Raw genomic sequence first — 18,834 nt, 5'->3', positions numbered from 1 at the left:
GAGTGAAGCTTTCATTACCTATAGCATGGAAATATGCCAGAACCCTGGCTGTATTCCCCGCGAATAATGTTTTGGTCTTTCTAGTCACGAATGATGAAGTCAGTCTCACGGACTGTCCATCCATTCACATCCCTACGTATAAATATTCACAGACATACATCATTTCATGCATCACTTAAGAATGATTGTGTTTAAAATGCCAATGTGTTTATTGGACATGTGCACCGGGTCAGGGCCGCCGCTCTAAGGTGAGCACATGAAACCATGAGTCGTTTTAGTTTAGTGGAAAAATGACAGTTCTGACATTAAAGCGCATATCCATCATGGGAACAATTTCGCTAAAAGACTGACTAGTTATTTTATGACGCAGCTGGTCAATCCATCTTGTGAGGTAAGTTAAAGGCGACCCGCCGAGCTCGCAGACATCCGGCGCTTGTCGCCGCCGCGGAGTCACTCGACCTTCCCCCCAAAAACACAAAACCTCTCCACGTGTTCGCCTTCCTGTCACGCAGCATCTGCTTTTCTGTCCCAGTAATGTTTCTCAGATTATGGAGTGTGAGAGACGCCGAAAAAGAAAATGACAATGATTGAAATGAAAAGCTGCTTGCGAACGCTCCAAACCTCGCGTCCAAATCATTCAACATCCTCGGTAAGAGAGGATGTGCAACACATGACGACAGAAGTTTGGTCTCTAAATCAAAAAGTGTCCTTCAAAAGATTTTATTTGTTTTAAGGGGGAATATAAAATAACCCCATGTGTGTCACAGCTGCGCGGCAACACACACACTCTGGCACACAAAGACTGCGTGTCACACTCCACCTTGTAGATTTATTTGGTATGAACATAAAGACTTTGCTCCCAATTCATCCCAGTATGCCTGTGAAAGATCCAGATAATCTTTTAATGGCCCGGGTTGTCGACCGTCTCATGGCGCAGCTCATAAATCTGGGGAAGACGGCCGGGTCCCCTCGACTGGTTTCTGTTGGACACCGGATCTTTTCAAAGTGGAATTTAAGACACCTATCAGTGAAAAAGAGGAAATCTTTGCTCTGTTTGAGATATTGAGTGATTTCTGAAAGACCCAGCGGTGAACGGTTGAAGTAGAAAGCAGATATGTGGAAAAAAAAGAAGATATTTTGAGCTGCGAGTCCACGTCCAGTGTCTTCCTCTGTCTCTCTCTCCACATTTATTTTATTTACATATATATCCCAAAACCCCAAATCTGTGGAAAACACATTCAGTCCTTTGACGGTCAATTCATAAAATGGAAGAGAGAGAGACGCCACATACTGGTCAGACTGGTCAGTTGTATAGACAAAAGCAGCTTTTAGTAGAATATATTAGACAAAAATATTCAATAAACAAATGTCATGACGGGAAATATCTTTGTTTCCATTCAGCATCTTTCACCACGAGGGACAAGAAGGAGAAAAAGATGAAAGGCTTCAGGAAACATCTCGACATGTTTGTCTTCCTCGCCGAGCGTTAGCTGAGAAGATCTCAGAGCTTCAGCTGGACGGCACGATGGAGCTGGAGAAAGCAGCTGGTTGGCATAAAAAATGGAAACAACCAGTCTGGCTCTGTGACAAAATCCACCTACAGGCAGCTGTAAAATTCACCGCTTAATATCTTGGTTGTTTAATTCATACGACATCCACAGTTACAGCCAATTACCCCCATAAAACAGTAGAGTTGTCATAAAAAGTCAACGTGTTAATTGGATGAACTTTACAGGTGTTGGGGGCCGGTTCGGTTACCTCTGACAGCGGGATGCTAGCAGCTAGCTGCTCCCAGATGCTAGCTGCTCCCAGATGCTAGCTGCTCCCAGATGCTAGCTGCTCCCAGATGCTAGCCGCTCCCAGACGCTAGCCTCTCCCAGACGCTAGCCTCTCCCAGACGCTAGCCGCTCCCAGATGCTTGCCGCTCCCAGATGCTAGCTGCTCCCAGGCTTTGTGTGAAAGCCGAGCGGCTGCTGGCAGCAGCTTGTATTTAGCGTACGGTCACATGAGTGCTATCAATCAATTTAACTGACTCCAACTCTTCATAAAAATGTCCAACAATTCCTTTAAACTTTGTGTAACAGTAGCACGAGTGGAGCGTGTCTTAAAGTTAGCTAACTGACTCCATTGTGCGTCCAGCTAGCGACTACAAGCTACCGCTCATTCCAGATCAAGTTTCCAAAAACCCCAGAGTGTATTGACTTAAATAAGGGTGTTTTACTTATTTATTTCATAGCGTTGGAGTTAAACGTGTCCTTTGTGCGTCAATACAGACGCTGGTGTGTGAGAGAAGAGCCAATACGGTTGCAAAGTCTCATAATTCCTCGGTTCTGGTGCACATCTTCTGACATGAGCCAACTTTTGACAGCAGAGGCGCAGAGAAGTGGAATTACGGGCTCTCATAAATAAACAAATAAACACATTTCATTCACAGAGTACTTATTTTAATTACAGCCCTGGACATGTGCTCAGCAGTCTCTAATTTCTCTCGGAGCAGAGAGACTCGCGGAGCCGTCTGCGGCGGCCCGGCAGTCGGCAGATGTAATTACCACATCATCTCTGGTCCTGGGACAGAGGGAGAGAGGGATGGAGAGAGAGAGGGAGGGAGGGATGAAGGGAGGGAGAGATTGATCCTAGTAAACAATAATTAGGGTTGGGGATGGTGTGTTGTGGGACATCTACTCAGCAGGACAGAGTAAAGAGAGGGAACGAGGAGGCCGGGCTCATGTGCAGATGAAAGCCTCCTGACGGAAAGGTCATTGCAGATTACTGCCTGTTATTTTATGTATTAATAAACTCATTATTTAGTCTATATATATCTTCAAATAGCTTGCCATGTCAACTCTCAATTGTAGCCACTCACCTATAATATGATGTAAAGAGCAGAAAACAAACTGTACAACTCCTGGTAAATAACTGGTGATTAACTTTCTGCAAATTTCAGCACAAACTCATAAAGCAAGATTAATAAACGTTCAACAGACGTGACTTAAAAGCAGCGTACCGTGTATGAAATGTTCTTGGTATTGCAACCTGTTTGTTCACTCCTGGGTCTGAATAATGACTGAAACATATTAAAAGCGCCATGCTGAGATTTCTTATGAACAAAGTTGAACCGTTTACCGTTCAGTGAACTGTTTCCTTGTGCAAATGGAGGTCCAACAAACACCTGGAATGCATTTTCTATATTGTAAAAACAATAATTAATAAACGCCCATGTTTGCCAGCTTGTAGTGTTCTTTATCCCTCACGGTTTACCTGCCCGGTGTTAACTTTTGGGCGCATCCCCGCAGTCAGGGGAGTCGTGTGAAGCCATTGGCAGGAACGCATGTTGTGGGATTTGGAAAATCCAAAATGGATGAGCATTATATATAAACTTCTCTCATTATTTCACTTCATCTGACTCAAACATCAGGCACGCAACAGTACATCAACAAACCAACAGAATCGCTCAGAGCTGTTTTCTTTTTTGCGAAAACAACTTTTCAAACTTTGCCGTGTTCACAGTTCTTTGAAGTGCGTAAAAAAAAGAGACTTTCCTGGTTTAGCTTCTGAGATTTATCACTTTGGTTCCAAAATTCCTGGGACTTTTTGTTTGGGAAAAAAAGTGCAACCAATGTTCAAAAACAGGGTATCTAGAACGTGAGGGTGGACCTCAGACCCTCAAAGGCCCCACAGGCCCCTGGTTCAATGTTTGTAGAAGTTTGATCGGTTTATCTGGTGAAATATGAACTGAAATCATAAAGAGCTTATTGTGGGTGTAGCTTTTTTCCTCCTATTTGTAGGTCCTGGTGATTACCAAGCCCATACTATACATTACACATATTACTAAATACATATTGGAAAATGACCCCAAATGAACTGAGCGCTGGTCGGCAAATGATTTGCAAAGTGCATCCGCTCTGCAGCAGAACTACGTCCTTCACATCAATGTAGTGCAGTAAAAAAGCAAAACAATTCCCATAAAAAACGTCCTTATTAAACGTATGCATGTTTTGAAGAAAAATCAAGGTATTTTCACACTCTTACCCCAAGTTCACAGTTTATCTTTGAGGCGTTCCACTGTGAGAGAGAGGAGGGAAATACCACGAGGCCTCACACGGAGCTCCTGATGCTGGGAAGAAGGAGTCACCATCTCGCGGGGTGAACAGGAAAAAAACTTTACGGGAAAGAATATCTCCCCAATGAGAGAACTGGCGCAGAACATTGTGTGTGTGTGTGTGTGTGTGTGGGTGCACATGAGGCATGTGTGCTAAAACTCAGACTTTACAAACACACATGCGGGAATAGCATTTCAGTGATTCTTGCATTCCCGACATTCCTTCCTGTGAATTTCCAGTCAGCGCGCGGCTCACTGTTCCAGCGCTCTGACATCACGAGGGGGTTCCTCTCTGCCTTCCACACTCGGCCTCCCGCTCGCTAACAATCCCACCCATATTTGGAAGTGAGAGGAAGGGAATCCCAGATGATGACTCAAAGGCTTCTGCTGCCAAGGGGAATTCTCTCCACATCTGTTTTTTGTGTGCGTGCATGTCTTGTATTAATGTGCATTACCTCCTCGAGCTAAAGATCTGCAGGGAATTCAAAATGTGGCTTTACCAGCTGTGTGAAATAACAGCCTATGTCTGTATCTAGACAGAGAAAGCGGCACCCTGAGTGATGTTGTCTTTCTATTTATAGCCCGCTTCTCTTGGCAGCCGTGTCAGTTAAAAAAAATGTGAATCTGCTTGCTCTTGATGTCAGCTCTTTTTGCCCTATAAATCCTGAAGATAAACGATAAAGTGGGTAAAAAAATAAATAAATGAAAAGACTCCTTTGGTAGCGCACGGCACATGTGGTGCCATGACAGCTCGAGGCTGAGTCGATATGTAAGCTCACCAGTCGCCCCGCTTTGGACCACCACAAATGAGGCCACAGAGATGGATAGGACCGAGGGGCTGTTCAATGTGCTCAGCGGAGTGTAACCGAGCGTCTACCGCCTGCTGGCTGCAATAAACTCCTATACCTCCACAGAGGATTTAATTGGAATCATCTTATTTTTAACGAGAAATAGCAAGCTCAAACGTGAAGTACGCGAGGGGAAGCAGAGCTCGAGGGGGAGACGACGGGACAGACATGGCTTTTACTTGTTGGCTGTATGATGCATGAGGGTTTTTAGGATGGAGAGATCTCGCTCTCTGGGTCCACGAAGCCATATCTGGGGCCTAAATTTAGAGCCACTTTGTTCTCGTCTGCATGCTGGTGACAGAGGACTCGGCTCTCTGGGGCTCTCTGTGGTCCAGCGTATCAGAAAGGCCGCTGTTGTTCTCCCCGGCAAGTCAGAAACACAGACGTTCTCTCAAGCAGCCCGGAAAAGAAAGAGAGCTTTCATGGAATATTCTGTTTAGCCGCACAGACAGTTGTGTATGATACCCCCGGGACCCATAAAACAGTAATTCACTGACAATATCGTACCCACGCTCTCTTTGCCATAGACTACAGCAACATAAATCAAACTGATTTTAAGGAGGAGACGGCGTTCAAAGGGCTTAGACGAGTGTCTAGTCCAAACCCTTTGAACCCAGATGTGATCGACACTTGCTCGATAGTCACGAGTCGATCAGATGTGGGCACATGAGCCTGAATAGGAAACATCTTCAAACGAGTCGAAGAAAAAGTGATACACAATAAAATGAAAAGGCAGAAAAAAAAGGTGAAAATCTAAATCTAGTCAGAGCATGAACCCATAAGTCACCCTGTATAAGCTTTATGTGTCTCTGCATCATGCGGCTCCTCACAGGCACACAGTACTGACAAATGGAGATTAAAATTTAAAAAAAAATCAGTCACACAGCACTCAAATCCCTCACTTCTTCATGACCAAATCAACGTGTTAATGGGCTTAGCTGTGGGTGTCTTGGTGGGAGGGAGATCAACAGTTCCCAAAAAAAAAGCTAAACCAACATATCAGAGGGACCCCCAAACCGTTGAACACACTGATGACACGACTCTCGTCACCTAATGGAGATGAAAACACTCACAAGCATCCTACACATCCTCGTTTGAGCGTGCAAATAAACAGTGCAAGAGGGAGAGAAAAAAGAACAAAAAAACAGGTGACTCACTGTAAACCAACTGGGACACACAGTGTCATATCCTGAGAGAGAGTGAGAGAGATGCCCTCCTCTGACTGGAGGACAGATGGATCCTCCAATCTGCTGAGTGTCAGCGTGCCAAAAGGACAACTGGTCACCAAACAAGCTACACCTGGGAGCAGAGGCCTCGTGGCTCTTTGTGGAAACGTAATTTCTGAAAAATCAGCTCAGGTAAACTGTGTAGGGCAAACATCAGATGCTACCGTGTAAATATTATCACGATTCTTGAGCGGCCTCTCGCGGCCGCGCGTAAGAACTGCAGGTTGACGTGACGTCCCGCGGAATGTTCCATTTCATGGAAAATAGGGTGAACGAGGTGAATTAAAAGACTAAAACGGTGTGTTTGTACTCTCATTCTAAGCTTATTTCAGTGGAGAAATATGTATATGTTTTTACAAAAAGTATCAAGTATAGTTTTCTTTAAAAATATGAAAAAATGAGCTGACAACGGAATAATGTAAGTATGGTTTCCCCCTGTGAGACAAACGCAGAAAGTGCTCAGAGGCGCCTTTTCTGAGCTCATGTCGCCTCCAGCAGCCCGACTCTCTCTCTGTCTTTAACCAAAACATACATTCACTTCACAGCAATAGCAAACCACTTCAACACAAGTTCATCAACTTAAGCTGAATTACACAACATGGCGACGAAAAAGAAGCGAACGCCAAATGTGCAAAACACCAGTTGGGTCGCCATAGCGCAAGGTAGGAGACGTCTGCAGCTCACGATGACGAAACTAGCTACGTAGCAACGTTACCAGACCTTGAAGCTGCCGCCGTTATTCACTTAAAAAGGTAGAAGTGTTATGCATTATGGCTGTCATGCCTCTGACTGTAGCCTCGTATCACCGGAAGTACGTTAGCTAACTTCTAACGGTAGGTAGTTACAACACATCAGAAACTTTGCAGGTTAGTTCTCAGATTGACGTGCAACCAGACAGTGATGCTCTCCCACAGGGTGAACAGTGATGCTCTCCCACAGGGTGAACAGTGATGCTCTCCTACAGGGTGAACAGTGATGCTCTCCTACAGGGTGAACAGTGATGCTCTCCTACATTGTGAACAGTGATGCTCTCCCACAGGGTGAACAGTGATGCTCTCCTACAGGGTGAACAGTGATGCTCTCCTACAGGGTGAACAGTGATGCTCTCCTACAGGGTGAACAGTGATGCTCTCCTGCAGGGTGAACAGTGATGCTCTCCTGCAGGATGAACAGTGATGCTCTCCTGCAGGGTGAACAGTGATGCTCTCCTGCAGGGTGAACAGTGAAGCTCCATCATGGATCTTAACTTCTGCTTGTGTGTCCTCAGACTTGACCATCGACACACAGAAACCTGACAGTGACCCAGCTTTTGTGAGACTGAGGAATCCCTTCACAGGTCTGTCTTCTTTCCTTTTTTCTTAAGTTAATGAAACATTTTAAATTCCCATGATGCGAGGTTATCTTGTGGACATTTCAGAACAACCGTTCCTTCATTTCTTCCCATCCTGCAGATGCAGCATCTCTGTACATGCTTAGCAGCGGTGACCTGCAGCTGTTTGAGGTGAAGTCGTTTGAAGAAGATTTCCACTCCTGGTTCGTTGGCGAGACCGTGCAGAGAGGTTGGTGTCATTCCTCATGAGATATTTATTTATTTATTATTACAGCGTGCTCTCTAAAGCAACTTAAGCTGCGACAGAAGGTGCTTTACGTTACTTTTAGTCTCCGTCAGCAGCATTTCTCAGCTGTAAATTAGTTTTTTCATCAGCTCTTAGCAGCTTGGATCAACTACCAAAGCTCCAAAGAAGACGCAGAAACCACAGGTACATTGGTCATAAACATTTAAACTAATATTAAACATGTCCAGAGGAACAAGGTTAATATAATATGACAAAACCTAACAAGGTTCACATCATGCAAACTGGTGTGCAGTCCCAATAGGACCTGACTTTGTGACTGTACGACATGTTAAGTGACCATTTTAAGTTGTTAGTCATGAAGTTAGAGGAGTTAACTTTGTGCATTTAAATATTTTACTCTGTCATGTTCACTCCAGGACAGGTAATCAGGTGTATCTTCATCACAGTTGTCTCTTTTTTGTTCAACAGATGGGAGGCTTCTCTTCATAACACCGATGGATCCTCTCTTTCTAATTCTGCCATATTTGATCAAATCTGGCAAGGAGGTAAAAAACTGAAGTCTGCATGAATCTCACAGCTGCTTCAGTGTTTTCTGGTGTAAAGCACACGGGAGTCTGATCCACAGTTACTTACTTTATGTACTAACATTTCTAAACATATAGTAAACTAAGTACATGTTGGGCCTCCACCATGAATGAATTCACCGTCATCAGCTAGAGGAGTGTGAGGAGTTGGTCATTTAAGTTTGGTACCAAATGTTTTACTGTCCCAGAATATTTGACGTCACAAATACAAACTGGACCATGGTGTCGTAAGAGAAGAGCAGTATTATCGTGCCTTTATATAACTGTCTATAAACAACTATAAATAGGACCTTTTCATTCTCATAATCATATAAATAGATTAGAACATGTTTTTCATCTCCAGTGGGGAAACTCATTTGTCAACAAAGTGCACAGCAGACAAAGAAAAAACACCAGAAAATGCCAAATGAAACATGGCCGCCATCAGAAAGATGCTGAATCTAAAAAGCACAACTAAAGCTGTTCATTAAAAGACGAGTATCTGTTCTGTCTCTCTTTACCGTCGCTCGCTGCTCAGGGGAAGTTCCAGCCGGTGGATCAAGTCGTGAAGGACGAGGAGTTCCCAGCATGCTCGAGGCTGCTGAGCTGCACGCGCTCCCTGGCCTCCCTGCACCGCATCGCCGAGGAAAAAGGTGACAATTTAATTCTTCTTGAGGCCGACATCGCTCGACTGTTGCGCCGGTTGCACTGTTTGAACGCTGCGTCTCGTACTTCCAGAGGTGGGAAACCAGATGTTCCACCGATACAGCCAGGAGAAGACCATGCTGTGGCTGGAGAAAAAGGTTTTCTGAGGAGCTCCTGGAAGACGCATTTACATGAAATTCAACATTTGGGTTTACTCAGTGGAATTGCATGATTTAGTTTGACCTGTGTGTGTCTGTGTGTGTGTAGGTGGAGAGGACAGTCAGCGTGCTCAAGCAGAGAAACATCTCCGTGGGAGAAGGAGTCAAATCCACGACATACATCAGAGTGAAGTTAGAGTCGGACGACCGTGACGGTGCGAAGCTTCAACTACAGGACATTTCTCTCTTTTCCCCCTTTTTATAACTGAGTTATGTCCCATTCTCTCCCTCCGATGAGCAGGATGTTGTTGTTGATGTTGACCAATAGATGGCAGTAATATTGCACCGTTACAATCCGATAACACCATTTTCTCGAGCTAAAACGACAAAGTTAAAGTAGGGTGGTGATGCTGATCCCTGGCTCTGGCTCGTTGTTTGTGACAGAGGACTTCCTGCGCTACGCTCACGGCCTGATGTCAGAGTACCTCAGCGAAGACCTGAGCAAAGCTCTTGTCAAGCACCTGCAGTGAGTCGAACACTTCAGAGTCATGATGGTTTGTCGAGGTCGGGGTGAAGCAGTGATCGAGCTTCTTCTTCTTCTTCTTTCTTCAACGCCTTCAGGTTGCCAGAGCTCACACACCCAAAGGAGACAGAACCTCCTTCCAAGGTGTGTTCCCGTCTCTGTTACACAGACGTGTGACGTCATGCAGCATGTGCTCTTCTCCTGCAAGTCCTCCACCTCACGTGCATTCATGCATTTGCATTGTGGTTGTGTGTTTTTAACTCTGGTTGTACGTACGTGTGTGTGTGTGTTTCTGCGGTTAACGACTTTCTCTTGAAAAGCTTCTTTTACTTCCTGGTTTGGCAGAAGCGGAAACTTTCAGACAAGCCGGTGGAGGCCGAAGAGGACTACACCAAATTCAACAGTGCAGACTTTGCGAGGAAAGTGAGTGTATCATTTGTTTTGGTGATGTCATACAGACTCGTAGTCATGTCTCTGCTTTCATATCTGAAGTATTCTTCATTTTGTTGGAGGCCTTGAGTGATTGTGAGGCTCGCTGCTGTTTGTTGAATGCGTTCTGTAAGCCGCGTCTGTAGCCGCACATACGGGTCAAAGGAGAGGATGACCTTGTGGAACAATATGTTAGAAATTAAGTTTATAAAGTATGTAATGAAAGGTGTTGAGTTGCATCGATTTTTCTCTTCTCCCTTTTTCTTATAGCCGCCCAAGAAAATGACTTCAGCTCAGAAATCTCTCGCTAAAGTGGACAAGACCGGCATGAAGACGATGGCGTCCTTCTTCAGCCCCAAGGTCAAAGCCGAGAAGAAATGAATGCTGTATGGTTTCTGGTTTTGTGTATGAAACATTTGTAATAAAGAACATGTATTTGACTTATAATTTTCATGATGTATTGTGGTTTGAATGAGATTAGAAAAAGAAAAAGGAATAATGGCAAAAAGTAGTTAACACACCACACAAAGTATTATCCCTCTGAGAACATCAGTGCATGTTAGTACTGAAGTATTTGTACTTTATACATCGACTCTACATTTCAAAAGACAATATTGTACCATTTTCTATTCATTTGATAACTATACTAGTAACTTTTATGAATACAATTTTACTTAAAAAAGAAGACATGACACTTAACGATGCATTGATCTATTCATCTTCAGAATACTCTATACAATATCTCCACTTTGATTAAAACAATAATGTATTAATTCAACAATCTGAAAGGAGCCGTTATGCGTAATAATTACTTGAAGCAAACTTTCACTGACTTCTGTCATGGTTTTTCTTAGCGTGTGGTATCTCTACTCTTTTTTTTTTATATATATATATATATATATATATATATATATATATAAATATATATATATATATAAATATATATAAATAAAAATAAATATATATATAAATAAAAATAAATAAATATATATATATATATATATATATATATATATATATATATATATATATATATATATATATATATATATATATATATATGGTGTTAACACCTGAGGTTATCCAATTTGATGAGTCAAAATGTCTCCTGTGAGAAACGAGGTCTTAACTTCATCAACTGGACGGATTCTTTATTTTATTTGTGATATCTGCTTTATTAAACTTGCTTTTAAGCGAGTGAATATGAACGCAGTCGAGCTCCTTCAGCAGAGCGGCAGTGCTGCTGGTTTCTAATGTCCATCGAGCTTCACTGCTTTTTTAGTTTGGGCTTGAAGCGCAGCGTCTGGAAGGCGCTCTCCACCACTTTGGGCAGGTGGATGGGGTTCCTCTGCAGCCGCAGCCGGCTGCTCGTGGAGCCGCTCTGCTTTTTCTTCTTGCTGGCTTTGCTCTCTTCGTTGGCACGGTGGGGAACTGCTTTCTGCTCGCAGCCGTCTGCGACCCGAGGAACCCGCAACACCCAGTTGGAGTGGAGGTCGTGTTCGGCCGAGCTGGAGGCCACTGAGGGAGGAGGAGCGTATCACGATGTAGTAATACTCCTTCACGAGGCCTGTCTGTACTTCAGTATCACGAGTATCCAGGCTGCTTCACATGTAAGGAGCTTTTTAAAGTAGCTGTTCACTACTCGTGCTGCTGTTAGGCCTAAAATATAGCAATATAAAATATCATAAAATATCAAATGAATGTGAAAACTGCAATCTGGAAATTTACGAATGAAAACAACTGACAAAAAACATGAAATGAGAGTCAAGTGCACAACATTACACGTTAAAATGAACAAGTTAATACACCACAGAGTATAACACTGACCAGGTGAATACATTAAAACACCTGTGTGGTGTACCATGGATGTGTCGGGGCCTTAAGCTCAGTGCCTCAGTGAATCAGCATCTTAACATCCTCTAGGGGACAGTTTACTCCAAAATACTAATATATAGATATTTTCTTACCCGTAGAGCTTTTTATGCATCTACGGTGCAGTTCTGATATATATATATATATATATATATATATATATATATATATATATATATATATATATATATATATATATATATATATATATATATATATATATCTATCTATCTATATATATCTATATATATATATATAGATATATATGAATGGGTAATTTGTTTGTGTTTGTAAAACCTAAATGTAGAGGCTTATAAGTAGTCTACAATATAAATAAGTAAAATGCAGTTCTTGAGTAAAACTACTGACTACTGATCATCTCATTGGTGGAGGAAATATTCAGTCATAAGTATAATAGTCGGGAAGTATCAGCAAAATGTACACAAACTATCCAAAGCAACAGCACAAACTTATTATGTCATACAAACAACCTTAGTAACTGTTATAGTTATATAAATATATATAATTAAGTGTGGCTTCAGCCGCATGGGGTCAGAGACCCCATGCTGGAAGCACACTTCATGTTCTCCTGCGGGCTTATTATTATTATTATTCTTCTTATAGTCAAACCACTACTCCTCCCAGAGCGTTGCCAGCACATGCGCAAAAATTACATCGAAACGTGCGGTTTGCGCGGGAATCGTGAGGTATGACTTTTCTAAGAGATTCGCCCGTACGTTTTCCCGAAAAATGCAAAAAACATAAAAAAAATTTCACGAAACGTTCGTAGAGGGTGGCGCGCCAATTAACAGAGTGAGAAGAAGCGACAGAAACTGTTAAAAAAATAAAACGTATTTTGTCTTTACTCCCACAATGTTCACTCTTCATACACCATTGTTGGATAGAAACGTTGGAAATCTTGTCTTCTGTCATAAACTGCGGTCGATAGGAATCCAACAGACTCAGACGTCTTGAAATCGGACTGAATGTGAGAGCAAGTCCACCTCGCTCTGCCATCCGCCGCCATGTTAAATCTCCCTCCAAAGCCACGTCTCCCCTGAAGCTCGTACCTGATTTGTAAATCGCCCGTACAGACACATGTTTTATCGTACAGACTCGCCAGTCACAGTATCTGTTCATCAGGTCTTCCTAACGCTCAATATGCGATATCGAAGCAATAGTGGCTTTTAAAGTACCATTTTTTAAAAATAGTTTGAAAGGAGTTCCACAGTATTTAGGTCTGTTAAGCTCAGTGTAAGGAAGTCCCTTTGAAGTCATCACCATGGCAACCTTTGATCTAACGACCCACAGGTGTTCTCGTTAGAGCAGTTTAACAGACACACAGACACTTACACACGCACACACAACACAGATGACTTCTGTCTCTCTGTCTGTTTGTCTCACACACACAGACACACAGACACACACACAAACAAACAAACACATACACAAACAAACAAACACACACACACACAAACAGACACACAAACACACACACACAAACAGACACATACACACACACACAAAGACGTTTACATGTGTTTTATATTGTGTAGTTGTCAACACTGTGATCATTAATAAGGTCATATGATATTTCATATACGTTTGTGTGTGTTCAGGACGTTCAGTAGTTTATTTCCTTAAGTCCACAGTCCAGTCTGCCTCTAATCAGTCTGCTGGCGCTCACTTGGTCACCATGACGACGGCAGCACACAGGTGCTTCATATCAGCCAATCAGTTTAACACACAAACCAACTCAAGTGCTTTGGAGGAGAGACGGGCGTCAGAAACAAAAGCTATATATTGCGAGGTCTTACGGCAGTAGTAGCCACACTTTCAAAATTTCTTGCGAAATTTTCTAGTTGGCAATTGTTATTAATCCATGTGCACTAACGATCACCATGGACAGAATTGAACTGAACATATTGATGGGTTGTCGTACAGATTAATAACACAACAGCATCATCTTGTATGTTGCACACAGTAGCTTCTTCCAGCATCGTCCAACAATAAAGTAAACCCAGTTTACATCACAACTACATGATGTCGTGTCCTGAGTGCAGCATCACAGAGTGACGTCAGACCCACCTATGAAGTCCACGTCTGCGTGTCCATCATCCAGGAAGGGTTTCCTCAGCGCTTCGCTGTCGCAGCCTGCGATGACCTCATCAAAGAACTGCAGCGTGTCCTCCTCGCTGGGGGGCGCCGGCGGTTTGGCTCTTGATATCTGCCGGTAGAAAAAGTAAAACGTGAGAATGTTTGCCTCTAACAGCCGCGAGCTGATCCAAGCTCACCGGTTGTTTCCTTGCAGGCGGCGGCGGCGGCGGCGCGGGCTTCTTCTGGGAGGACGCCGTGGCTCTGGTGTGGTCGCTTTCCAAGTCGCTCACGCTCTTTGTGTACTGGCGTCTCAAAGCCACGAGTGCTTCCAGGTACTCCAGGCAGTTCTGATTCTGCGAGTAGAGCCATATCCGGTCCTCTTGCCTCTGATAATAGTACAAGGTCGACTCGATGCTCACGGTGCTCTTGCTGCGCTTCAGAGCGGAGCCCACGGCCGCCGCCGGAGCTTTCTCTCCCACCACGAGCATGGAGGTGCTGCGGACCAGCCGGATGGTGCAGGCGCTGTGGTAGTCCTCCTCGGACCGAAACCCACCTCCACCTCCAGCGGCGCCGCCCGGCCCTCTGTGTCCGGGATGGTTGGGACGAAACCCATTATTACTCTTCTTGAACATTCCTCTAAACGGAGTCTTTCAGGCTTTCAGACTTCACTTCCTGGGAGTGAGTGGAGCATCCGTCCATGTCCGGTCCTTCAAGCAGACCAACGCGTCTCCAGACCAACAAGCAGAAGCTCCTTCAAAGCGTCGGAGCCGTTCAGCAGGCGCTGTCCCGGGTGCTGAAACTGCAAAAGAAAATAAAAAAAGGCTGCTCTCGTCACACAAAAGCAAAAGTCTCCCGTCTGTCCCGACCTCAGCGTGTCTGCAGTGTTATCGGCTGTTGCTCGGCAACATTGCCGTACAAACGGGTCGGTAACTCGACACTTTGTGCTGCCGTTACCTCTGAGCAAGCCTGTGTCCGATGTCCGGACTCATACGAGATGCAACAGACTCCGGCTTCCTCTTGATGAACCACGTGTTCCACAAAGCGGGGATCTCAGAAAAGATCCGACATGATAATATTCATAATCACTTAATTTGTTTGCACCTTTTAAACACAAAGCTTTACAAAGTGCTCTACAGAGAAGCAAAGTGCAGTCACACATAACTTAAATACCAGGAAACAAAAGAAGGACCACACCATAAAGGTAATGAATACCAAACAAATAAAAAACAAGCAAATAATAAAATGATGAATAATAAATGAGAGGCTGGACTGCAGGTGGGTTAAAGTGTTAAAATATCTGTGGTTCCTATAAAAGAGCTCTGAAGATCAAACACGTATAATCCTTGTATTGATATTGTAACAAACTCAACGTTTTACCACTTTGACTTATGTCTCGGTTTCCTCGTCTGATTAATAATGAAACGCCTTCTCTCGTGTTTCATGCGCTTCATTGTTGGGTTCACCTGCTGCAGGCGGAGGAAGTCTGAATACCAAAGTCTTGACTGAAGCGAGTCAGAAATGCAGGAAGCTACTTTCACCTTGGAGACATTTGCATCGATGAATAAAGCCTGAAAGTTTCCACCGATGTCACCAGAGAGAAGATTCATTCACAGGTTTCTACCACAGAGGCGTGCAAATAAGTACACAAACACAATCTGGTGAGATGAAGTAACGTTCCAAGGTCTCAAGCAAATGCGGCCCCACTCCTCCACCCTCCTCCACCCTCCTCCACCCTCATGTCTACATGGTCAAACGAATGCAAAAACATGAAGAGGCGGCCTGGTTTCAAGGAGGAACTGATTGCTTGTGGTTACATAACCCGGCGTGAGGTCACACTTCTGCTTTTGGCGGCGGAGGAGTGAAGCGAGGAGCTCCAACCAACCGGGTGGGGGTGGGGGTGAGGGTCCCGCCCAGAAGATGCACGTCACGTACCAGAAAACAAAAATTAATTGGAAGTTTCTTTTCTGCTTTTCACTTTACACACCTGTTCTGACAGAGAAACAAAACCAGGGCGGTTTCTCTTGAACACATCTGGCCGGAGGAAACACCAAAGCAGACCTTCATGTGAAGATGTCAAGAAGATATGATTCACACGAGTAGAAGACGAGATGGAGAGATGCTCCGCCTGCCTGAAACCATCAAAAACAAGATATTTCTGAAATGGTGAGTTTCAATATTTTAATGATTAATCCAGCTGCTATTCAGTGTGCAGAAATGAGAAGGCAGAGACAATATGTATGTACTCACTTCCTCCTGAGGTGGTATAAAAACAACCCTCACACAACATCGCACTCTGATTCCTGCAGATCTGGAGGGAGGACAGTCTGCACATGTGCAATGTTCCTGAGAAGTGCTTTTCTCTGACTGAGAGACGGTGAATCTGGTCAAAGGTAGGTTTGTTTGTTTCAGTGGAATATGATTCATCTTTTGGTTATTATATAACATTAAATCCTCTTTTGGACATGTGTCTTTTTTTTCCCAGTTTGTGTTATCGTTGTCTATTTTCTACCCACAGAACTCATCAGGATTCGATCCTTTCAGAGCAAGTTGAAGCAGCTTTTTAAAAAGGTGTCACTCCTGTACTCATGAAGTATGATGTGTTGTGTGTTGAGTGTTGTGTATTTGTATTGCAAACGAGCTACAGTCTGTACATGATGTGTGGCGTCAGTCCATACGAGAATAAAGAAATGAGGAGACAACTGGATCTCATACATGTGTTGTGCGTCAGCAACGCGGCTGACAGCGTCTGTGCATGTGCTCTTTGTTGCAGCCATGCTGTGTGAAGGCAGACTGTTGAGCATGACCTATGGTGAGTCGGAGGAGCTGCATCCGCCGCTTCCCCCGAAAGCTCCCCAGAGAGCGTTCGGGCTGCCGAGAGCAGCTGCCACTCTGGTGCCGGGCTCCGTCCGACGCTTCCCACTCCTCCGTCACGGTTCCCCCGAGCCGACAGCTTGTACGCACAGCGGGAGCGCGTCGGAGGAGTTGTACATTTCCCCGCTGCAGTCCTTGGACGGCCGGCAGATCTCTCCGCGGATAGAGATCCCCGCTCAGGCTCGCTCCGTCGGCGACGCCCCGTTCCTGGTTCCCTCCTTCTGTCAGAGCATCTGCCAAAATTACAGCGACCTCCACATCGGCGGCGACCAGGTGCTGCCGCTCTCGACCAACGACGGGGAGCTGCGGCTCTGCACCGACGCCCAGGCCGTCGGGCCTTTCCTCCAGTCCTGCGACGTCCCCCCGGCCGCGGAGGATTCCCCCCCGGGAAAGGCGTCTACGGCCGGGCCGCTGCACCCGCCGAGGGGGGGTTCCACCCGCTGGAGACTGGGCAGCGCCCGCGACCGGAGCGTTCTGTTCCAGGGCCGCGAAGGCCCGTTCTCCAACTCCCTGCTGAATCACTACCTGGAGCAGAAACTGTTGGACTTGTACCAGCAGTACATGATGGAGAACATGGCCAGGGAAGCGGCCCCCGGCGCGAACTCCGACGGCGGCCCCGTGTGCCCGCTGCTCTGCTCGGAGCTGGTCCTGACCAGCTTGGACCAGATCACTTTGCAGCTGAGCCGAGAAGGGAACCTGGAGGCCGGCCTGGCCAAGGACATGGTGCTCAGCTGCCTCCTGCGGGTGGCCGGAGACATGCAGTCCAGTGAGATCAGCACGCCCTTTCTGCAGATTTCAGATGATGCGACCAGGGAGCAACTCACAGACGATAAAGCAGAGTAACCTATCAAGGACCTCACACTTTCATTTGAGTTTTATCACCGTGAAAATAAAACCGATGGCTGTATTTCTTTAATATCCTTCATGAGTTGTGGAGAGGATAGTCTTGTGTATGATGATGTCAAATGGTGCATGTTCATGTGGTGCATTGTTGTTGTGCAGTTTTCCTTCTCTGGACAATAAAAACAGGAACTGAAAATCAAAACTGACATTTCCCTTTCGCCCGCCGTGCATCACATCATCAGCAACATTATCGTCCTCTACTTCTTTGCTGCGGGCATGAACAGATAGAACAGTGTAGATTTACTCCACACGATTATGAAGATATCATTAATGAGTTGATGAACGTCTGCAGTATAATAAACGGCCACCAGGGGGAAGCATTTTCACCTAACTTATGAACCCAAATGACTTTGAAAGACATCTCTGCTAATTTCTTTCATTTGTCACTGTCCCCCCCCAACCCCCCCTCCTCCTCCTCCAACATCCATCCATCCAGCTAATGTTTCCCATCACCTGCACGCTGCTCATGGATGACGTCACCTGGACCGGGCTGTGAATCTGGAGCTCGCGGCCAGTCGGGCTCCAACATTTACCACATGTCCCCGTTACATTACAGTAAACAACTGGCGTTTTTAAACTGCTTAATGCTGTAAAAAAACAGTTTTAAATAGTCTGTTGAAAATGGTCTTCTCAAACGTCCTCCTAGCATTCTTCCATCTTGAATGAAACCACGACTCTACGATATCTGAGGCTTTCTGTTCGTCTTTATGTTGACTATGTGCTGAATGAGGAGTAGAGACTTGATGGAGTGAGACTTTGAAGAGTAATGGGTGGACTTAGTCCACTGAAAAAGGATAAAATACTGTAGTACACTGCAATATTTGATAGGAGTTCTTTCTTTTCTTCTTCCGAGGTCTCAACCTTTGCTGCATTTAACTGTATTTACAAAGAACGGCCCGTCACGCTGAGACCTTCTGCGTGTTGCAGTGCGGTTATCAACCCTGCAGAGCAGCCAGAACAGCCAATGGATCTGCACAGTGAAGTGTTCATTTCACGTTTCCTCCGATGCAAAGAGCTTTAAAG

At 44.8% G+C, this 18,834-nt stretch overlaps 3 protein-coding genes across 3 annotated transcripts in view; 2 read left to right on the top strand and 1 right to left on the bottom strand.

The window, feature by feature from the left end:
- Window positions 1-6,648: 6,648 nt before the first annotated feature.
- On the top strand, window positions 6,649-10,533 carry rnaseh2b (ribonuclease H2, subunit B). Its single transcript, XM_068572771.1, has 11 exons — window positions 6,649-6,835; window positions 7,441-7,509; window positions 7,625-7,732; window positions 8,219-8,295; window positions 8,852-8,966; window positions 9,052-9,116; window positions 9,226-9,331; window positions 9,561-9,642; window positions 9,738-9,783; window positions 9,985-10,062; window positions 10,339-10,533. Exons 1-11 carry the CDS (start codon window positions 6,772-6,774, stop codon window positions 10,447-10,449), a joined length of 921 nt encoding a protein of 306 aa, XP_068428872.1. The 5' UTR covers window positions 6,649-6,771; the 3' UTR covers window positions 10,450-10,533.
- A 712-nt stretch (window positions 10,534-11,245) lies between these two features.
- Window positions 11,246-18,834, bottom strand: part of LOC137782532 (uncharacterized protein C13orf42) — a 25,189-nt gene continuing 17,600 nt past the window's right edge. The window contains exons 2-4 of the mRNA XM_068571859.1: window positions 14,235-14,836; window positions 14,029-14,167; window positions 11,246-11,586 (exon numbers count right to left, since the gene is read on the bottom strand). Of these exons, the coding sequence (XP_068427960.1) occupies window positions 11,336-11,586; window positions 14,029-14,167; window positions 14,235-14,669 (825 nt within the window). The 5' untranslated portion in view covers window positions 14,670-14,836 and the 3' untranslated portion in view covers window positions 11,246-11,335. The remainder of the gene's footprint in view (window positions 11,587-14,028; window positions 14,168-14,234; window positions 14,837-18,834) is intronic.
- LOC137783233 (TLR adapter interacting with SLC15A4 on the lysosome) lies at window positions 16,152-17,917 on the top strand. Its single transcript, XM_068573033.1, has 4 exons — window positions 16,152-16,200; window positions 16,344-16,427; window positions 16,553-16,605; window positions 16,808-17,917. Exon 4 carries the CDS (start codon window positions 16,810-16,812, stop codon window positions 17,749-17,751), a length of 942 nt encoding a protein of 313 aa, XP_068429134.1. The 5' UTR covers window positions 16,152-16,200; window positions 16,344-16,427; window positions 16,553-16,605; window positions 16,808-16,809; the 3' UTR covers window positions 17,752-17,917.

Source organism: Clinocottus analis, unplaced genomic scaffold (genome assembly GCF_023055335.1).
Source record: "Clinocottus analis isolate CAN_PGR_092001 unplaced genomic scaffold, fCliAna1.0.p SCAF_12, whole genome shotgun sequence".
In the NCBI taxonomy this organism is placed as follows: Eukaryota; Metazoa; Chordata; class Actinopteri; order Perciformes; family Cottidae; genus Clinocottus; species Clinocottus analis.
Note: the sequence above shows the minus strand (reverse complement) of the source record. Positions and strands in the feature narration are given on the sequence as shown.

What these genes read in the sequence shown, in the direction of transcription:
- rnaseh2b (XM_068572771.1), top strand. Translation starts at nt 6,772, where the DNA reads ATGGCGACGAAAAAGAAGCGAACGCCAAATGTGCAAAACACCAGTTGG. An exon ending in TGGCGAGACCGTGCAGAGAG is followed by an intron (nt 7,733 to 8,218) that starts GTTGGTGTCATT and finishes TTTGTTCAACAG; the next exon opens with ATGGGAGGCTTCTCTTCATA. An exon ending in GTGCAGACTTTGCGAGGAAA is followed by an intron (nt 10,063 to 10,338) that starts GTGAGTGTATCA and finishes TTTTTCTTATAG; the next exon opens with CCGCCCAAGAAAATGACTTC.
- LOC137783233 (XM_068573033.1), top strand. Translation starts at nt 16,810, where the DNA reads ATGCTGTGTGAAGGCAGACTGTTGAGCATGACCTATGGTGAGTCGGAG.